Source organism: Heloderma suspectum, chromosome 1 (genome assembly GCF_057233095.1).
Source record: "Heloderma suspectum isolate Gila_16-S chromosome 1, 16-S_ref, whole genome shotgun sequence".
NCBI lineage: Eukaryota > Metazoa > Chordata > Lepidosauria > Squamata > Helodermatidae > Heloderma > Heloderma suspectum.
This window is the reverse complement of record NC_139458.1, coordinates 102,565,068-102,587,246: the sequence shown is the minus strand read 5'-3', so window position 1 is coordinate 102,587,246 and position 22,179 is coordinate 102,565,068. Positions and strand designations below refer to the sequence as shown.

Below are 22,179 nucleotides of genomic sequence, written 5' to 3'. Positions count from 1 at the left end.
TCCCCTGAGACCTGTTGACATGAACAATTATCTCAGGATAACAATCCCTAACTCATTTCAACCTCTGATTTCTTTACTTGTGGAAATGGGTGATATAAAGGTTGACGTGAAAGAGGACCAACACCTGACAAAATTAGGTGTCTTGGGCTCACCTCCTTTCCATCTTAAGATATGTGCTACTCGCAGGGTGTCCCCTCTGATAGTGAAGTTCACAGTTCCATTGAGAAACAAAAGGGGTGTTCAGACACATGTCAGCAAAAGCAATGCCCACTGACACCGGCCATGCTCACTGACAGCTGAACATTCAGTGTTGGTGTCAAGGGGGGCTATGCAGGGACATATATGCAAGCATACAGCTTCCCTTGGCAAACAAAACCCTGATCTGGCTAGGGTTCCTGCTTGTGTAGAAGAGTCCATGAGCACAGCCCTCCTTCTCACTAATGCCAAGTATGTAGACACCAGGGCAGCCAGAGGGTCCATTCGTGTTGGGGTGGGGATGTGACTAGTGGGTACAACTGCAATCCTATTCATGAGCTCACTGAATGCAATGTGGAGGGCTGCAATGTGGTTGTACATCCCTGCAGTCAAATGTGAATGATTCAAGATAGTGCAGAGGTGTGTGTGTGTGTGCGTGTGTGTGTGAGTAAAGCACTCTGGAATTCCCTGATTGTCTAGACAAATATTCTTAGGTTATACATGTGCGTGATCAACTTGAGAAAATGAATGGGGGTTATATATATATAAAAGGGCCATACAGAGCAGTGCTGCAACTTGGGATGTCTGTCACTGGGAAATCTAGCCCTTTGGGGGCTTGTCGGATTTCCACGGCAGACCCGACTTGGCTAGCATTTATGAGCCGAGCTGCCGGTTTTCCCAGAATGTTTTTTTGTTTTGTTTTTTAATAATTATATTTATAATAATATAACTTATTATTATAATTTAATAATAATAATTGTGTAAATAGACATTTGAACAAACTGCAGGTGCAGCTTGCATAATTTGCACGAATTTCAGCCACCATTTGTGTAATTTGCATAAATGGCACCTGCACTATGTGCAAATTGTTCAAATTGTGGCCAGACTTTGTGCAAATCATGCATATTGCACCAGTAATTTGCTCAAATGTCTATTCACACAATTTTTTTTAAGGAAATCCCCCATCGGGCCAGCTGGCGGAAGTTGAAATGGAGTCTGGGGGGCCGAGCCAACCAACGCTTGTGGAGCTCCACCACACAAACGGATTCCCCCAACATCCCTAGCTGCAACACACTGGGTGACAGAAGAGTATTAACAGTGATACAGTGATGTCAATTGCTGATATCCCCAATTTTGGAATCATATCCAGCTGCTTCTACAACACCATCATTTGATTTATGGCATTTCATCAGTGGCTGCTCCTATGAACTACTGTGTTATGCAGCATTCGAAACGATTGTCAGTTTTCTGCAGTGCCACATAACAGAAGATATGTATTGTGTGCAGAATCCAGAAAACTTTAGTTACAACTAAGCCCTATAGAAAGCAATATAATAAGTTTATGTAGTCATGGAGAACTCTTCCCATTGATTTCAACTGCAATTATTGGCAACCAACCCATGGTTGGATTGTGTATAGTATCGGTAAATCCTGTTGAACTGTATATGAATTATACTGACAGTATCAGTTAATGAAATACCACACAGTATAGAACAGATTATGTACTGTAATAGTACATCTACTTTCACATGTACTATGCAGATGAGACATATATAACAGGGTGTACCCCAAATCATCTTCAGTAGGTGGAAAAATAAGCTCTTTTCCAACTTTTTAAAAAGTAACTTCAGTGACAGCAAAGATAGACTTAGCCTTACCTTCAAACTTTATCCTAATCTTTCAGTGAATTTAAAATCCTTCTTAGTTCCAGTTTGATGGACTTCCAAACGCTTTTTTTTTTTAAGAGAAGGGAAAAAAAAAAGATACCTTGGTGTCTGTCACCTGAAATGGAACTTTTGAACCATTTCTAACCAGGGATGTCTGTCTCTCCATCAGTCTTGAAGGGATTATATTTGTAGTGGGACGTTGATTGTGCAAAACTGAAGACAGGCAGAGTTGTACAGTCTCCTTCAGAGCTTTCAGCTGTGACTCCTGAGGGGGAAAATGTCACTGGATCTTAATGACAGATTACAGAGGATGATTTATTGAGTTATATCCAACAGTACACCAGTGGAAAACTTACAAGGGTTGGTGTTGCTCCACTAGTGATTCTGCTGCACCTGCTAGCAGAACAATTAGAACAGCTAGCGCAAACGAGACCTAGCCTAATGAAGTTGTGATGCCTTGTAGAATGACTCCCATGACATCTTGCATAAATGGAATCAAAATGTCAGATTTGATACTTGTACAAGGATAAAATGGGGTTTCTAAAAGAGGTAGAACCTTTGCACTAGTGGTGACATCACTGCATACAGCCTTTTACTCAGCCCTTTTTACTTTCATGCTTTTTAAAATAACTTTCAATAACTAAAAAACAAAATTAGTGATTGGGTACACAGACAACAATAGTAAATGGATTCATGGTACAACAGCTCAATGTACTGTTCCCTTTTTCATAGGAAAGATGCACTTCTTTTAACAGATTGGGAATTCCTAGCTTGTTTCTCTCCTCATGTGTCCGGTGGTCACATACTGGGAAAGGGAACAGGACAGCACTGGGTTCTAGACTACAGTACCCCATCCAGGGCTGGGGTCTGCCCCTTGGCCATGGCCTTATCATGTAGAGCAAGTGGGAATGGAGAGGTCCTAATAACTCAGAGTTGTTCTAACCCCACTCTCTCCTTCACTGCTAGTGACAGGACATAAATCAAGTAGTGTTGCTGATGTGAAGTATAGTCAGGGGATAGATAGCAGTGTCCCAAAGGGCATGCTTTGCCTTGCCCTTTAGCATTTCTTGGGATGGACAAATCTGTCAACTTCAGTTTCTCATTTTTCCAATCTTGAATTCAGTTCATCCGAAAGTGTGTGTGTGTGTGTGTTTGAATGAAAATTCATAAGCATTTTGTCCCCATTTCTCTGAATACATGCATTTTTATGCATTTTTGTCTAAAATATACATATTTGGCAAGCAATTTTCTTTCATAATGCATTTTTGAACATTATTTTTCCAATATATACATTTTTGTAAGCATTTTTGTTTGAACAACTCCTTTGCAAAATTCGGAACAGTGCAAATTTTGAAAGATAATGGTGTTTCTCTTTGCATTGTGCTTCAAAAGTGCCAATTCTGAATGAATTTCTCCCCCATCCCTAGGCATCTCTCAATGACATGATTCAAGCCAACACCTTCTGTTTGCCACTACAGTGTTCTTTCCCACTGAACTATCAGATGGATATTGACCCCCTGTGAGTGTCTTTATGTGCTTTTTGTTCTTCCCTTTGCATGTGGTTTTTCTCTTGCCAAAAGTTTGTTTGTTTATTTGTTTGTTTATTTATTTATTTATGACATTTATCTCCTGCTCAAAACATAAAGTTCTTTAGATGGTTTACAATAAAAACACCATCACCACCAAAAGTATTTAAATACAAAATAGAACATAAAATGAAAGCATCATAAAGCACAATCAACGAAAGCTCACACAGTACCCCGAAATTAAAAACACAGGTTTTAAAACTGAGAGGCTCAGACCAGATGAGTTATTTACAAGGCCTAGGTGAACAAAAAAAGTCTCCATCTGGTGCCAAAAATACCATAGGATGGTGCCAGGTGAACCATTTTGAGAAGACTGCTTCATAACTGGCGTGCCACTACTGAAAGTCTCTTCATGTGGCAGGACACTCAGATTAGGACCTTGGAAGAAGATCTTCAGGTTTGGGTAAGTAGTAAGTACATATGGGGAAAGGTGGTCTTTCAGGTAACCTGGTGCCAAGACATTTGGGACTTTAAGGATGCAATCCTATGCATGTTTAGACAGAAAAAAGGCGTACAACCTCCAGCCTTCCCCAGCCAGCAAGTTGTAGGCCTTTTCTCTGTCTGAACATGCATAGGATTGTGCCCTAAAGGTTAAAACCCATACTTTAAATTAGGCCTGGCAATGAATTGGGAGCCAGTGCAGCTGACAAATAGGCATACTATGGTCAAACTGCCCAGTTCACATTAGTTCAAATAAGGCTGCTAGTTTGCTAACTGCAATTTCTGTACCATTTTTAAAAACAGCCCCACTTATAACCCATTGCAGTTGTATGGACATTCATACAATTATGTTGTGTTCTGATGAGTCTCTGCATTGGAGTATCAGGCACCAGGGAGTATCTAATACTCCCATTCTCTTTCTGCTGCCCAGCTGTGTGGCTCATTCATGCATGCACTGATGGGCATCTTCTCTACGTGGGTAGTGTGAAAGCATCCATCAGCAAGAAACCTCCACCAATGGATGTTTGATACAAAGGACTATTGGTGTTGCAATATTTGCTTCTGTTGTGGTGCTGCCCCTGCTTCTGGTTGAGCACAGAATTGCCGCTATGTTACATTGACATCAGCCATAGTAGCCATGTAGCTGTTTTATTTTTCAAAGCAGGGGTAGGTAACATGGTGCCCTCCAGATGTGTTAGACCACAACTCCCATAATGTCCCCCATCTCTGGCCATGCTGGCTGGGGCTTATGGAAGCTGTAATCCAAAATATCAGGAGGGCAAACTGATTGCCTACCCATGTTGAAGTATATTCCAACCTCAATCAAATTTTCACCCAGGGCACACTTTTGGTGGTTAATTATCCTGTATATTATTAATACTAAGATGCATTACAACATTATATCTTTCTGTTTCCAGCTGCATTCTGACATTTAGGGCTATAAAAGTCATAGTCATGCCATTGCCCCTTGCTGAGCATGTTAAGAAAGAGGAATGAGAGACAGCCCTCCTTCATCAGCCTCAAAGTACAGGTGCCAGTGCCCAGACTGTCACACTTCAATTTTGTTCCCTATCAGGGAGGATACTCAGTATGCATTCAATCAAAGACACATATACCTTTTTTTTTTTTACAAGAATACGATCATATGTTGTCATCTCAGGCTGCACAATGGCTGCCTATTAATAGATCTAAAAGATGAGCTCAAAAGGGTTCTTACTTTGTCAAGAGCTGCTTTTTCCAATTCTTCTTTAGCAACTGCTAGTTTTTGTTCCAAGTCTGTAAGCTGCTGTGCCTGTGGGAAATTTAAAAACAAATTAGCTAGTATAAATTATAACCGCCATTTTTGCCCACTAAACTTGTCTAACATATCTGCAAGAAAAATAAATATTTTACTTTGGAAGCTAAGAAAAATAGGTGATTTAAAAAAAACAAAACAAAAACCCAAACCCAAACCCCAACCCTACCTTGTCAATGTAACAGATTCTCCAGGGAATATTATGCCTGATGAGTAGGAGAAAGAGTGGAGGGGGGGGGAGGCTTAGGAAGGGAACATTTTTATTACAGTATCTATATCCAGCTTTGCCTGGATGAATGCTTTGCCGCTGATTTCAAGAGAACTGAAAAGATTTCATCTTGCATTAAAATATTTAGAAGCTCCATTAAAGTTAGATGTATTGTAGTGCTTTCATTATCTTGAATCTTTGGAAAATATGTTCTCATTTGTTTGTATGAAACTCAAGGTGAGGGGGGGGAAACGTGAAAAAAGCCAAATGCTGCTTTTTCTAGCAAAAACAAAACACTTCAGTAATGTAAAGGCCATAATCCTATGCATGTTTAGACAGAAAGGAGTCCTAAAGGATTTTTTTCTATCTAAACATACATAAGATTGTGCCCTAATTTGATTTAAATCAGAAAAGCCATGGCAAATATTTGTTTGCTTAAGCTTTTCCGCACTGGTCACTTATCTGTGACAATTGCCATACCTGCCCCCCCACACACACACACATTGGAACCCTGTGAAGAGAAAGGTAACTTGGAACAGGATTAAAAGTGGAGAATTGGGTTAAGGAATGAGGATCTCTGTTTCCAATTGCCCCCTCCTGAAGATGCTTTTATCTGTAAGATGGTGTGAAAACTTTCTAAGAAGAATATTTTCATTCATCTTAGGTTTTTTTCTTGAACGAAGGAGAAGTTGTGTAGTTTAGGTATTCCTTTATTTTTGTCAGATTGGGTAACCGGCTATTTTTCCCAGGTGTTCATCAGTTTCCTTTCACATGAACCTTGAAGCAAACATCTGCAGGTTGTCTTTCATCTCTCTCTGTGAGTTTTAAAATTCTACTTGCTCTCTGAGAATGAGGCAACTGTCACGATTTGAGCTGTCCAACTGTTTTAGAATTTATTTACAGAGGGTTCTCTTCCTAGAAGGGTTTCTCCCCATGGGTGGCATCCTCTCCTCTCATCATGGCAAACCTGACTAGCACTGTAGCAGTGCAGCCATTATTTATTTATTTGATTGATTGATTGATTGATTGATCAGTCGATCGCCCAGCTTTCAACCAAAAACTGTGCTCAGGGCAGCTAACAGAAATAAAACACAGGTTGAAAACAAAATGTTAATTAAAACACAACATAAAAATAAATCCATAAAAACACACAATCAGAACACAACCATCAAAGAAATAGACAGCGCCCAATCAATTAAAGCAACAGACCTGCATATATGCCAAAGTCCTGCCCGAATAACAATATATTTGCCTGGTGGCGGAAGGGCAACAGAGAGAGAGAGCAACCTAGCCTCCCTTGGCAGGGAGTTCCAGAGTACGGCAGGGGCTACTTAGAAGGCCCTCTCTTGCACTGGTATCAGTGACATCTGCATTGATATCAACATCACCTTGAATGGGGGATGTCAGAAATTCAAAGTGGTGTGGGGAAAGGCTAGTGATACCTTGTCACATATCACAGCACCATCCAATTGGTTATCGATTGAACATTAATGCAGTCCTTCCCACACTGGAGGGAGTGTAACAACACTTATTGCAGCTTACACGCCTTACAATACAACAAACAAAACTGTCTGTTATTGTATAATTGTCCTATTTGCAAATTTAAATAGTTTTGTGCTTATGCATGGTGTTTGTACAGGAGATGGGGTGGAGGAAAGGACACTGGACCAGATGGCTATCTCTACTAAAATAATTTTTCATGAGGCATTGAACATCTTTAGCATATGAATTGCTCTGCAAGGTTTTAACTCATCGTAAGTCATAAAGGACACTGCATTTAGGGCTCTTGGCAAAACATTTCCAAACAAGCGAACTGCTAGAGCTTATTGCTAATTTTTCCCAAAGATACCACCATCCAGATGTCTGACTTTCATATTTCGTTTACAGAGCTATAGGAAGAGACACTTTTGCCTGTTTGGTCATTAATGTGTGGATTTGGCAGGCTGATAGGTGGCATGAAATGCAAGAATGACATGCAGTGAATTAAGAAATTATGTTAAATATATTCTATGTCTAACTCAAATTAACAAGTGCCACAAAATTCAGAGCAAAAGTAATATCAAAGTCAACTGGAACTCTTCCATCAGTGTGAAAAGTAAATTGGGAATGTGCAGAGGGGGGGGGGAGATATTGTCTAACTTCTTAAGGCTACAGTCTAAGGCAGCCTTCCCCAACCTGGTGCCCTTCAGATGTTTTGGGCTTCCACTCCCATCAACCCCAGCCAGCATGACCAAGGAACCCTGGGAGTTGTAGTCCAAAACATCTGGAGGGCACCAGGTTGGGGAAGGATGATCTAAGGGGTCTTAAACCTAATGAGCTGAATGCAGGATTGCAGTCCAGGCAAGGACCTGAGCATTGAGTTGAATTGTAGAGACCCAAGTTTAAATATTTGTCCAGCTCCATTCACTGGATGCTGCTCCTGAATCAAGCAAAGGAAAGGACACCCAAATATATCTTACCCTTTGGGAGATAGTCCTACAAGTTCTCACAGCATGATATAGAGATGAGGTACAGGAGTGGAATGCCTTGCTGTGGGATGGAGGAAAGAACTGACTGGTTGATTTAATGTATTTCTGAATTGCCCCTCCACTCAATGACTGCTTGTGGCAATTTACAATGAAATCATAAAAGCACTAACACACAACAATTACAAACAAAACAAAAGTAAAACAAAAGCAAAACTGCTTTCATAGATAGATGGACGGACAAACGGACAGACAGACAGACAGACACATATATAACACACTCACACACATATACATGGCAGAATCCAATGGGGTGCTTACGCCTCTGCCAATTCTCTTCTGCCCCAATGACTGCATTGCACAAGCAGCCCCCACCACTTGTAGCATGGCAATTTAGCACTTCTGGGGCAACCCAAAATGAACAGAAATGCCAGTTTCTGGAAAGACGCAGATCAGCAGGGTGCACATAAGGATGCTCCGCCAGCCTGCCACCTTCCAGAAGTTAGTGTCTCCTCTTGTTTCAGGGCTTCAGGTGCTAAATCTCCCTTGCATAAGCTATGGGTCCCACTTGTGCAATGCAATCAGTGGGACCTACCACTTGCGGAAGGAAATCAGCAGGGCGGAAAAGAACTGGCAGTGGCCACCCCCTTGGATTCTGTCCACACACATACTGCAATAAAACAGAGAAACTTTCACAAATTAAAGACCAGCATTAGTCACTAAAAGCACAATAGAACAGCATAGTTTTTTTTAGCTGCCAGAAGGCCAATAATGAGGGAGCCAAGCTAACCTCCGGAGTTCTACAACCGGGGCACTACAACACAGAAGGCCCTATAAAAGGGTGTGCTGCTTTTAAAATTAAAGCGAACAGACAAACAGGATCTATGTGTGCTCCATAGCAGGGAGGAGGGGTTTTCAAAGAGGATAGTCTGTAGAAGCTGAGGTTCACAAAGGACTTATCCAGGCATGCCAGTTTTACATGAAGACTCAAGGGAAAGTCTGGAAATGTCCCTGCACAGTTTTAGCTCCATCCAGCAGACAAGATGAATAGAAGAATGGATATTATTATTATTATTATTATTATTATTATTATTGGCTCACAGCTAGGGATGTGAGAACCCATCCCAGCTGGGTTCTCCAGGTGCCTGTGGAAGCAAAGCCCCTGCTTCCCCCCCCCCGACCTGCGCTCGGGTCATCCATGAGCTCAGCGAGTTGCCTGGACTCACCGCGATCCTATTCGGTGAGCATCCGCTATTAAGCCATTTTGTTGTGTGCGCAGTCTGGGGCCAGGAAAGCTTAATGTGTGCAATATAAGAGGCATAATGCCTCTAATATTGTGTGTATTAAGTTTTCCCAGCCCCCAAACTGTGCATATTTAAATATGCACATTTTTAAACTTCCTTTTTGCGCACACAACAAAGAGGCAGAATGGCAGGCGCTCACCAAATGGGAATGTGGTGAGTCCTGGAGGGTGCAAGAGGGGGGTGATTGAGGACAGTGTCTTGGTGGGCATAGTCCAGGGGCTGCAGGCGGGGGAGGGGCGCGACGGACTCCTGAGCTCAGTCAGGTGCCTGCGACATCCCTACTCACAGCATATCCCATGCATGAATGCAAATTTGCAACCACTGTTCACCTGACTGGATCTCTAGGATCTTAACATAATTATTATTATTTATTTCCTGTGCAGAAATGATCAAAAAAGAGAACCCAAGGGAGATATATGCAGATAAAGGTTAATCCCAAGGGCTCCTACTCAGTACCAAAGGACAGGCTAAATGAGGTAGGACAAAATCACTGACTGTGACCTCATGGAAAGGGGGTAAGACAGAATATGCATACATGGGGGAAATACATTGTGAACCAGGAAACTATTTGATATCAGAACATCCTCAAGCCCCATTACAGATCTTGTCCTTTTTTCTCAGTGTAGGAAATAAAAATTACAGAAATTTCCTAGGCAGATCACCTTGCTCCGATGTGTCATTAAGGTTTTACAACTATACAATCTAAATCTAACTTCCTGTAATTTAAACCCAGTTTAATCCTCTCTACTTCTGTGAAGTAAAAAGTACAACCTGAAATAATGTGGATTATTTGTTGTCTTGCCGATCATCACTCCTGACTGCCATCTGCAGTCTTTTTGAAACAGAAATAACAAGCCTAATAGAATGTAAACATTCTTATTCCTATAAAATAAATCCATTTGTAGTTTAGGCAATGCAGCTTCTTTCTTCCCTTTTGGAGGCACTGCCCTATTATCTATCATTTAATCCCATTTCATGTGTTGGCTATTAACCCAGCTGTACTCATTTAATTTGAGTATATATATTTTAAGCAGCAATTTAGTTAACTGATTGACTCTAATGTCTGAATCTATTGCACAAATCCTTTTTTGTTCACAGGCTATTGAATCAAAAGGCCGGGAGTATCAATCCTCCTGCCACTTAACTTGTATTACAACTTGTAGTGGAAAGCCATTTGGTTGAACAGATTGGTCATTTGGAAGCAGTTCATGCTTAAAACCTCCACCTTTCTTTTTTTATCATTACATTACTTACTCCTGAATTCTCTTTCAAGGATGTTGAGTTATGAAAAATATGTTTATAGGTTACCATTTTGATGAATTATGATGCTAAAGTTAATGATGAACATACTGGTTTAGTACATAAAGATCAGACTTGGCCTGTGAAGACCCAGGTTACAATCTACATTCACTGGTTGACCTTGAGTCAGTCACTATTTCTCTGCCTGAATCTCACAGGGTTCTTATAAGGATAAAACTGGAAGGGGGTAACCATATGTTGCCCTGTCATCCTTGAAAGAAAGATAAGATTTTGTAAGAGTAATCAGATCAAATATGGTGCTGGTTTTAGAATGAAATTACAACTGCATAAACTGGCCTATTTGGCTTTGTTCTTCAGCATCATTACATAAATGAAATATGTGTCATAAAACCAAGCTTCTCAACCAGGAACCTTGTGGGACACAGCTGGGACTTAGCCAAACAAGTACACTGGTGGTACTTTAGCCTCAGAGCCAGAAGAGAACTGGGACGTGTACCACCAGCCCCTACAATGGCAGACTGCTATGAACTGCCGATTGGCCAGGCCTGACATACACAGCAGGAAGTGGTCTTTTGCCCTTGCCTGTTCCACAGAGCAGTATCATCTTCTACTGCACATCAGCCAGACATGGTTCCAGTTCTAACAATGTATTGGGCAGATTATAGGTTGGCAGATAATCCCAGCAGGAACAATATTTTAGGCCAGTAGTTACACAGTATGGGGATAGGCATGCAAGGAGGTGCTTAGGGATATTTTTGCTTTTAGAAGCCTAACCATTATGCTAGATACTAATAACTCTGATGCATCAAAAATGGGAGTAGAACCTCAATATTCAGAGATGGTTTGCCTCTAAGTACCAGATGCTGGAGATAAGCAACAGAAGAAGGCTGCTACATTTTTGCCCTACTTATCAGCTTTCCAGAGAAATCTGACTGGCTAGAGTTGCAGAATGCTGAACTAGATGAAACTTGCTCTGATACAGCACATGGTTCTTCTTAAGCCATTGTGATTTATGGTTACATTTCCCCAATAGCCTGGAAGGATTAATATGTCTGAAATAATAGAAGTTTGTGTTTTAAATTAAGTGACGTATGTGACAGATTAAAACAATGGAAAATAAATTGTGTGTCTGTGCGTGTTTTAATTTATATGAAAGAGGTGCTATAGTTAAATGAACTGCTCAAGAATGTATTTCCTTTGTGGTGCGTCTAACATGCTACGTGCTTCAATCAGATTGCACTCTGACACTAAATATTCAGCATGTCCACTTTCCTGTGGTCCTATCTAGACCTTATGGTGCATAGGAAGTATCATTGAAAGTATCATAGAATCATAGGGCTGGAATGGGCCTTCAAGGTCATCAAGTCAACCCCCTGCTCAATGCAGGAAGCCTGATTCCCAAGCAGTCTCCCTCCCATCCAAATACTAACCAGGGCTGACCCTGCTTAGCTTCCGAGATCAGACAAGATCAGATGAGATCAGGTGCATCCAGCCCTTTGCTTATGCATGGCTGCTGTTGATGACATCTCCACCATCTGTCTCTCATGCAATTTCTAGTGAAAGAAACACATGTTGTGACAACATAGCCCATCTCTCTTTTTTAAGATCTTACAGGGCACACCTGTGGGAGATATCTTGATCGGCAGCAGCCACATGTCCCTAAAAATATTTGTTTAAGCATAACCTCATAGCAACAGGGGGAAGCAGTAATCCTTCCTGGCACTGGAATTTCTTTTGGCATGCCCAGCCTATGCATTTATCTGATGTCAAAGAAAGTTTTGAGCACCTGATTCTGTAACTAGAAGTTATGGGGGACACATGGCTATAACACAAATAGCAAACCCACATCTCCTACTATCATCTCAACTAGGGCTGTTCATGGAGCCTCCGCTTCCCTTTGGATGCCAATTTAGACCTTCTGAATCAACCCTGGTTCACTTCAGACCAATTTGGACCCAATCCACTTCTCTTTGGATCTGAAGCAAGATTTGGATATCCAAATTATTCGGATTTGATGTTTTCCCATTGACTTGCATTGGAAAACAGAAATGGACATAACCTTTTCAGTTTTCATGATAAATACATGAATTTTGTGGTCCTGGCAGCCCCCATGGAGATGATTCCAGCTGCCAAATTTCAGACAGTTTGGCTCTGTGGTGTTTGTGCTAGGTGCAGATAGAATTTGATTTTTTTCAACACAAACTCTGAAAGCAAAGAGCTATATATTTTCACTGGTTGCTAGGGATGCACGAAAGTCACTTACCTGGTCTCGCAGCTTGCTTCGCGGTGGGGGGGAGGTGCTTCGCTGCTCCCCCTGAAGTTCAGGCCGGGGGGGGAGGCTTCCCTCCTCGCCCGGCTGAAATTCAGGCCGGGGAGAAGCGCCCCGTCTCCCTGGCCGCAAATTTCAAAAGAAAAAAAAACGCCCCTGTGATAGGCTACGTAACGATTAACGTAGCCTATCATGGCTAGATCTGCAAAGTCAGCCGTGATAGGCTACGTTAATCGTCACGTAGCCTATCACGGGTGACTTTGGGAAAAAAAAAAGCGCATACGCAAATGGCGGCCCCCATAGGGAGCCGCCATTCGCGTTCCTTATTTGGTCCCTGTAGTCTACGTAAAGATTTACTTAGACTACGGGGAAAATAAGGGCAACGCTATTTGCGTTGTCCTTATTTTCACCGTAGTCTATGTAAATCTTTACGTAGACTACAGCGACCAAATAAGGAATGCGAATGGCGGCTCCCTATGGGGGCCGCCATTAGCTGTACACGCTTTTTTTTTTTTTTAAGTCACCCGTGATAGGCTACGTGACGATTAACGTAGCCTATCACAGCTGACTTTGCAAATCTAGCCGTGATGGGCTACGTTAATCGTTACGTAGCCTATCACAGGGGCATTGTTGTTTTTTTTTACTTTTCTTGTAATGGCGGCGGCGGCAGCCGGTCAAAAGACCGGCTGCCGCCCCCGCCCCTGACGAAGACCTGCCGAACCGCCGCCGGGACCCGCCGCCGGGAGGGACATTCATGAAAAGTAAGTCCCATCCCGGGGGGAGGCGGGGGGCAGGGGGGCGGAGAATTTCTCCCCGAACAACCTTCGGAGGACCAAATGCGTTGGCACTCGGCCCCCCGATGTTTCGGGGAGAAATTCTCCCCCATCCCTACTGGTTGCACAGAAGTGCATGAAATCTGGACACTTGGCAGCCCCAATGCAGGCACTATCCAGGCACTTGGCAGCTGGGGGAGAGCCAGCTTGGCTACTGCTGCTGCTTGTCCCAGCAGCACCTCATTCACTTCTGCCCCTGCCAAGACCCCGAAGATGCCCCATATTGGGCTTGCTTTGCCACACAGTGTAGTATTACCTTTAAATCATATATGTTAATGTGTGCAGTGCTTTGCCCACTCTATTTTGAAATGTGGACTTGTGTGTCATGCTTTGCCACACACTGCTTGCTTGACCACAACACACACACACACAAGCAAAAGAAAAGCAAATACAGAACTACCTACACGCGGGGGGGGGGGAGTACAGTACACTATCTCTGATCCCAACAGAAGAGAAAAGGCTTCTAAAAAATTTAATTTGTTTTTTTAGGGAACAGAATACAGATAGTTCAAAAAAAAAATTGGAAGGGAAGGAATACAGGAATTAGAATTGAGAAGGGCAGGGGAGTGGGGACCCAAGAATAAGGACATGATAGCTAGATAGCTATGAATCAAGAAAGGGAAAACTAATAAGAATGGCTGAATTGAGAGGGGTGGGGGTAGGGGAGCCAAGGAACAAGGCAAGGCAACTAAAGTATCTATCTATCTATCTATCTATCTATCTATCTATCTATCTATCTATCTATCTATTGGTTTTTTAAATAAAGCATCTAGAAAAGAAAGAAAGGGAATAGTTGAATTGAGATGGGCTGAGTGGGCAGGAAGAACGACAAAGCTGCAGTACAACACACACAGATCTAGCCAACTCTCTTTCTAACCAACTCTAACCAGCTCTCTCTCACACAATGAAATGAAGCAGGCTGATCTCCAACATATACTCCCCCTCTTCCACCACTGTCACTGATTGGAGACTGCTGAATTCAGCCCTAATTTGGCAACTAGAGTTGCCGTTCATGAAGGCTCACCATTTCTCCCTCCTCCTCCCTCCTATCGCCTTCCTCCCTCCCCCTCCCCCAATCTTTTGCAAGTTGATATGTTTTAGAGACAGTCTGTATGGGCTTCAGATAGCTTCAGAATAGCTCAGAATCTCCAAGGTGGACTGAGACACTTCGGTGGTGACTCACTTCACTTCGGATCACCTTGGTGCTATTCTGATCTGCTTTGGATTGGAACAAGGCACCCCTGAAGCAGCCCAATTCGCTTTGGTATTCGGATTCCACTCCAAAGCAGTGCACAACCCTACTCTCAACCAAGTATTTTGCAATACAAATGATGTGATGTGACGTCACCTTGATGCTAATTTCACTACCACACACTGACACTCCACATCATTGGCTGATGCTTGATGGATCATGGAAACTCACAACTACATATGTCATATTCCACCCCCCACTCCCACCCCCATTACTAAACATCACTAGGAGAAGAGAGAAGGAAATACAGGACTGATTTTTCATTGGCAGTCACATGTCTCTCATAATGTATAGTTCTGGCCTTAGTGTTATTTACTTAAATATGAGAAATCACATTTAAGTGGACTATAAACTTATGTCAGAATAAATCTGTTAGTATTTAAGGTGACACAACACTGGCTTTTTGTTTTGGTTTTGCTGCAAAAGGCTAAAAAGTTCTTAACAAGTTATGGGAGCCAGTGTGGTGTAGTGGTTTGAGTGTTGGACTGGGAGATCTGGTTTCTAGTCCCCACTCAGCCATGGAAGCTCACTGGGTGACTTTGGCCAGTCACAGACTCTCAGCCCAACCTACCTCACAGGGCTGTGGTTGTGAGGATAAAATGGAGAGGAGGAGGATTATGTAAGCCGCCTTGGGTCCTTGCAAGAGGAAAGAGGGCAGGATATAAATGCAATACATAAAATAAAAATAATAAATGAGTTATCCTCTGGAAATCATTTAAGTGTAAGTAAAGTAACTTTACAGAGCAATCCTGTTTACTGGGAAGCAAGTCCCACTGTATTTAATGGGGCTTAAGTGTGGATAGGATTGAAAATGTGAGATTACAGCATGAATTATTCTCCATATTGATTATAACAAAATCTAATCTAAATGTAAGGAGGGCTTACTTGGGGCACAATCCTATGCATGTTAAGAGAGAGAAAAAGTCCTACAACTCCCAGCATTACTAGCTAGCATGGCTGGCTGAGGAATGCTGGGAGTAGTAAGACTTTTTTTCAGTCTAAACATGCATAGGATTGTGACCTTAATATTATTTTTTGTAGAATAATACATAACATGAAACTTTGATCCTGCAAGTAGTTATGTGTGCCCAAGTCTCTTTAACATCATGATAAACAGAAACATGCTTCTTCAGAAATCCCACTGTCCAATGGGACTTATTTTGGTAAATGTGTGTGAAATGTGCCCAAGCCTCATAAATAGACCAAATTCTATAGTATTGTATCCATCGCCGCTGAAATGAAAAGCACCTTAAAAACTAGCCTTCTAACTCTAATCATTTTCTGATGACTATTGCTGTCAAGGTTGAGTAGTAGTGGGAATTAAGAAACTCTACCACAAAGGCCAGTCCACACTTGCAAAAGACTCTTTATTCAGAATGGTTAGGAAATGGGTTAGCTGCAGCGGATATCTCCCAATACACGCAGGCATGAGAGAGACCCCCATCACATGGTGCTTTGCATTCTTATACCTGACATTCATCACAGGCTGCTCTCTCCCATCTTCTTGTGACCTTTAGGCAATGCAATGCAGCTCTACGAACTTTGGCAAATAGTACTTTCCAGCTGCATAGGATATGGCTTAACCACAAACCTGTGGTGAGAGCTAAAGCATCCTGTCATGCACGAGAAAAGACAGCGTGGGTGAGTTTCTAAGCAAGGCTTCCCAGCAGAGCCTTTACCAGAATACAGGCCAGAGTTAAGGCTCACAAAATGGAGGTCAAGTCATAAAATGGTGTTGTTCTGGTTCATGGCTCCCCTTCCACCACATTGCTTTCTCAGAACTTTTATATGCTATTAAAGACCATTCTAGACATGTATTCAAGGCAAAAAATTCTACTTCCATCCAATGTATACTGGAGAACATAAATTCCCCCATCCTACCATCATTTTTTTTTTTTACCTCTGAAGTCATTATATCACTCAGAAATTAATGCAAATGGAAGGATCATGGCAGATTCAATGTAACAAAGCAATCCCTGCTGTTTTAACCATGTTCTTTTAGCTTAAAGAAATAATTTTTAAATAAGTGTGCCAGGTGATTGAAATGTGAGTCATAACAGTAGGGCAGCAGACCTGGGAATTAGTCTCACTGAGCATCATGGGACTTACCCCTGAAAGTATATATACAGGATGGACTGTAAGAATACACAATCAAAGCCTAGCTTTGGAGTCCCAGACATATTTCCCAGGATAACTCATTAGGACTTACAAAAGTAAGTGTATTCTCCTGTAATGAAGCAAGTGTATTATAGCGATTAACAAAATGGAAGAGACAGTATGGTGTAGTGGATAGTATGTTGGACTAACCCTGAAGAGACCCAGGTTCAAATCCCATTTAAGCTTGGACCAGTTGCAATCTCTTAGCCTAACCTATCTCACAAATTTGTTGTGAGGGTAAAATGGGATGACTCCAAGGGGTCTTGAAAATGTTTTAAAATTATCCCATAAGGCTTTTTATGACTGATTTTACTGTTTTTGTTTTGTGCTGGCTCTTAAGATCTTTAATTGCTTGATTTTAATTGTTGTTTCATTGTTGTTTTGTGGCTTTCTAATTTTTCTAACCCCCCCTGGGAGGGGGAATTATATAAATATATATCTAAAGGTGGGATACACATTATTTACAGAAATAAGAATATATGGGGAGCTTGTCAGGATGCATCTGTCTTACTGTGGTTCTGTATTTCAGCCTTTTTAAAAACTAAATGTATCTCTACCTACATCTTCATCTAATGTTTTCTTCAACTGCCTGCATTTAAGAGAAACATTCACTCATCTGAGATGTGTTTCAGTTGGAGCCTAAAGCAAAGAGTGGTCTGTAAGATGTAGCATCTTAAGAGCAATCTGCTCCCAGTTCAATCCTTTTTGAATAACCGTTCACAACTTGTCTCCATATACTTACTGTTTATTCCCCTACCCCCAATTAGAACAATATCTGAAAATGATGTTCTGGAAGGACAGATCATTCACACTTAAATGCCCAGGGCTATGGTTCAGGGAGGCTGCCCCTTTAAGGAATGAATCTGGACGAGCTGGTTGATCCACTGAGCATGTTCATTTCTAAACAAAAAGATCAAGCTTAGCCATTGCTGCCAGTGCTGACTCCATATGCTTGAGCGCTCTCATGTTTATTCATAAGGGAAGCCAAGTGAAATCAATGGAGCAGCACACTTGCAACTACAAGCATTATTTGATCAAGTACATTTATTATAGGAAGGGTTGACGTTTTATTTTCCTATTCTTATGCCACCATTGTATTTTCCCTGAGGCTTGTCTATAACTGTACTACACAATATTTATTTCTATTTGAACTTTTAATTTATATTTATTTTCTTAGGCCATTTTTTTAGCCACATCAGCATAATAAAGGTTGCTATATGCATCACAGTTGATAGGGGGAGTTAAATGATTACACCCAAAATGCTACCTCCATTTGATTCAGAACACTTTTGTCGGTCTTTCATGGAGCAAATAAAGAACAAGTAAAGGGGCCCATGAATGCAATCCTTTCCAATAGAGCTATTTGACTTTTTGAGTGGTGCTGATCCATGTCATTTGCTCCAGAATCTTACAGTACTGTAGAATATATATATATATATATATATATATATATATATATATATATATTCTCTCTCTCTCTCTTTCCCTTCCCTTCACCCTGTTCTTAGCCACATGATGACCTGCTTTAGGTTTGTCTTCTGTCTCATTACAGCTGGGTATTCCCCCTTTGCTTTCAAGCTCCATTTGGCCTAGAGCCTAGGACAGTTTAAAAACTCTCTACTAGCTCTAGAGATATTCAGTATCTTAATTATCTCTATTGCTTCTCCTTGGGGTATCTTCGAGGTCCCAATCAGAGCAAAGGCAACACAAAGCAAAGCAGAGCCAGAACATTTTTTGAAGTCAATTATGAAACTGGCTGAGGCTTTTTCAGTTAGCAGCGACTAAGTAATAAGCTTGAAGGACTCTGCTTGCTATGTGTGAGGAACAGTTCAAAGTGGCTGAAAAGCTGAGGCTGTTCAGCCTAAATTTATCAACCTAACCTTGCCATGCAGAATAACTCAGGCTAGGTATTAAGGGTGCCATTAACTTCAAATGTAAGTCCAGATCCTTAAGGCCACCTCAGGGGCTTGAGAAAGTTTCTAAATTGGATTTTTCAGTTCATTAAAGATGTAATAGCCTTCTTAATGCACAAGGCTGCATTCAAAGAAGCTACAGACAACAAAAAGGCTAGTTTTAACTTACCAAAGATGAAAAGGTTTCATGTTTTTCTCACAAGTTCATAAAAATATCAAAGGGATCCCCACGTAAAGATGTGGTTGCTTTGATTCATTGCAGCCTTTGGTTAACCTATTCCTTGGAATTGATTAATAACGGTTATAGAAACCAGTAACCATCTTCCCGTACATAAATATTACATTGTAGAAGCAGTAATCGATCTACATGCAGTATGTCTTCTACCTTCCATTTGTCACAATTTCCCCTTAATTTGCATTTTAGATTAGGAGTTTGCAGAATGTAGGCATTATACCCTTATTGACCATTTACCCTCCTAAATGTAGTCCAATTACCCTTATAAATATTACACATGAATAACCCAGTGTTGAAAACAAAAAACAAAAAACAGGGGCTTCCAAACTTTCCACAGACAGAGTACCCTTGTCTTCCCTCCCCACATCAACATTTCTACTGAGGGATCCCTGTGCCAAACCCCCAGGGAACACGCATAATTCTTGAAAGGTTCTAGCCTTGGGAAGACTTTCACTGTCACTGGAAACTACACCAGACCAGAACCACGGCTTCTAGCAGGGAGGCTAATATTTCAGGGTGGACCCTCTGCTTCCCAGCAGGTTATGAATCTGCTCTGGAAAGTGGAAACAAAATGAAGCCTCTAGCACACACAGGGGATAGCATTTTTGCTTTCCCCTCTCTGCCTTAAAGGTCTTGGGACAAGCGAGGATGGGAATCAGTCAGGGACAGCCCAAGACATTTTGCTGCCTGAAGATTGTGATTTCCCCACCTAGGCCGTGCAGAAGCCAACTGGACTGGCAGCTGAATCAAAGCAACATCAGTGGAAGGACAGTGTTCTCCACCACATACAAGGGGTTGTAGGGCAAGCCACATGGCAGACACACAGCTCTGTCCTCCAACACCTCACCACTGCTTTGCACCCCCAGCACCTGCTGCCTGAGGAAACAACCTCACTTTGCCTAATGGTAGGGCCAACCCATAGGCCTCTGGCCTATATCAGACCCTTGCCTAACAGCTGCATCCTGGACAGAAGCTCTCTAATCCTGACAGGGAAAGGTAAAATATCCTCCTCATACCCAGTCTGATCCATCAACTTTTCATTATCCTTCCCTTACTGGGACCAGTGAACTGTGACAGCCATTCTGGCTTCCTCAATCTGCATGGGGTAAGGGGTTGACCAAGCAGAATGAAATAGTCACTTTCCACCAAAAGTCAGTGGTTCTCTTCTAGTCTTTCTGACAGACATTGTATTTCACAGTCACTCATAGCTCTGACCTGGATCCTTCGAGCATATCCAATAGCCCAACAACTAGCTTGGCCATTGTGAATAATCAAAAAAGAGGGCACCACTTTGCATCAAATTCACATATGCTAATTTATATGCATAAATGCAGATCTAGAAATAATTACTACAATTTAAATAGAAGTACAGTTCATCTCACCATAGTGTGTGACCAGGTGACCTTGGTGCCTTGTTCAGTTTGCTGTCCAGGTGCCGTTGATGGCCACCTTCAAGACCCAGCTTTTCCTTCTGATGGTTTTTTATCTTTATACCAGACTTGGATTGGACAGGCCTTCAAACAAAGGATGCCTTTAAGCTATAGGACAGTCCTCTGGCAGCCCTTCAAATTGAGGACTGCTCCCTGTAAAAGAGGACATATGACCACCCTACCAGTAGCTGTGTTCAGCAGATTGATAGCTGCATTATTCATGGAAACAAATCTGCTATGTCCGGTATTCTCATTACGAACCCCTAATTAACCTCCAAGAAGACCCAAGAACACAGCAATGCTATAAGGCAATGTAAAATTACAGCCCCCTTCCCTCACTCCTCCTTTAATGTTGTTTTTTTTTTCTCTTTATTTGTGTCAGGCTAAAACACTTACTTACATGGATTTGTAGGATAACAGGCCAACAAATGTGAGTAGTGATTTATCACCTTTCTAGTACCTGAACTCGGAATGGATAAGGAAACTGGCTGGTTTAAAAGTGTGAGAAGAAAGGAAGTGGGATGGTTAGCCCCAATGACGTCCCCATGAAAAGAAGTGGGATGGTTATAAGTCCTCTTGACAAGAAGTGAGATGGCATCCCAGCCCAACCCACTTCGAGCACTTAAGCTACCACAAAGCTTGACTCATCTTCAAGTACTTAATGGGATAATTTATTAAGAAAAAAACCTGGAATCTAAGAACAGAGAGATCTCAAAATAACCTGGGGATTGTATGTATGTATGTGGGTTTGGCTTTCATTTGCAAGGAATAGACAGTAAATGTTTAGAAGTCATCTGGAAATGGGAAGAACTTGGCATACTTTTTCTAAGGGTGCTTCAGATCTATATTCTAGTTCTTTTCAAGTCAACAATAAAAGAAAGGATTCTGGGAGTTTTCCATGATCTCTGTTTCTTGTGAAAAAACACATCATTGCGTTGTTTTGTGTCTGTTTTAGAGGAGAGTCAGTAGCAGAGGTGAAATGAGAAATGGAATTAGAAATCAGATCTTTATAGAACAATATTAGGATTCAAGTTTCTGAGCTAAGGATCATGACTCATGTAAATTCAATTATGCTGAAAGCAAGTTTCTTGACAAATATTGTCATACGTTCAACTGGCTTCCTTCACTGCCCTTGTCTAACTATGGCAACCTGCATCTCCCCTTTTCCCAAACCAGAACTGAGATATAATGACTTCCAAATAAAGGAAGCACAGTGAAGTGATAGATGAGGGGGAGTCAAAGAGCAGTTATGATGAGCAACTAGAATGCCATGGACACTTTTAAAAGTGCCCTCACCCCGCGCCCGGCTTGCCTGGCCGCGGGGGGACTGTTGCGGGTGGCGGGGGGAGGACGGGACAAGGGCGAAGGCCATTGGCCTTCGCCCCTGGGGTCTCCAAGGGGCGGGTCTAGCCGGCCACTATTTAGGCCGTGCTGACCCGCAGCCTCCTCATTCCGGCTATTCCAGCTGATTCCGGCTATTCCAGCTGGAATTTTCTCACCCTTTTCAAGTGGCAGCACATCATGTCCTCCCTCGTCCTCGATCTCAGTGGTGGCGGCGGCAGCACGGCGGCGACAACCCCAGGGACAAGGCAGCAGCTCGGCAGAGCCAACTCCGGGGACGAGGAGGCGGCAACGTGGCGGCAGCCCCAGGGACGAGGCGGCGGCTCGAC

General features: G+C 42.1%; 1 protein-coding gene across 1 annotated transcript in view; it reads right to left on the bottom strand.

The window, feature by feature from the left end:
- The window catches only part of LUZP2 (leucine zipper protein 2), a 610,103-nt gene that overhangs the window by 109,005 nt on the left and 478,919 nt on the right, over positions 1–22,179 (bottom strand). The window contains exons 8-9 of the mRNA XM_084828127.1: positions 5,106–5,180; positions 1,963–2,127 (exon numbers count right to left, since the gene is read on the bottom strand). Coding sequence (XP_084684253.1) covers positions 1,963–2,127; positions 5,106–5,180 — 240 coding nt within the window. The remainder of the gene's footprint in view (positions 1–1,962; positions 2,128–5,105; positions 5,181–22,179) is intronic.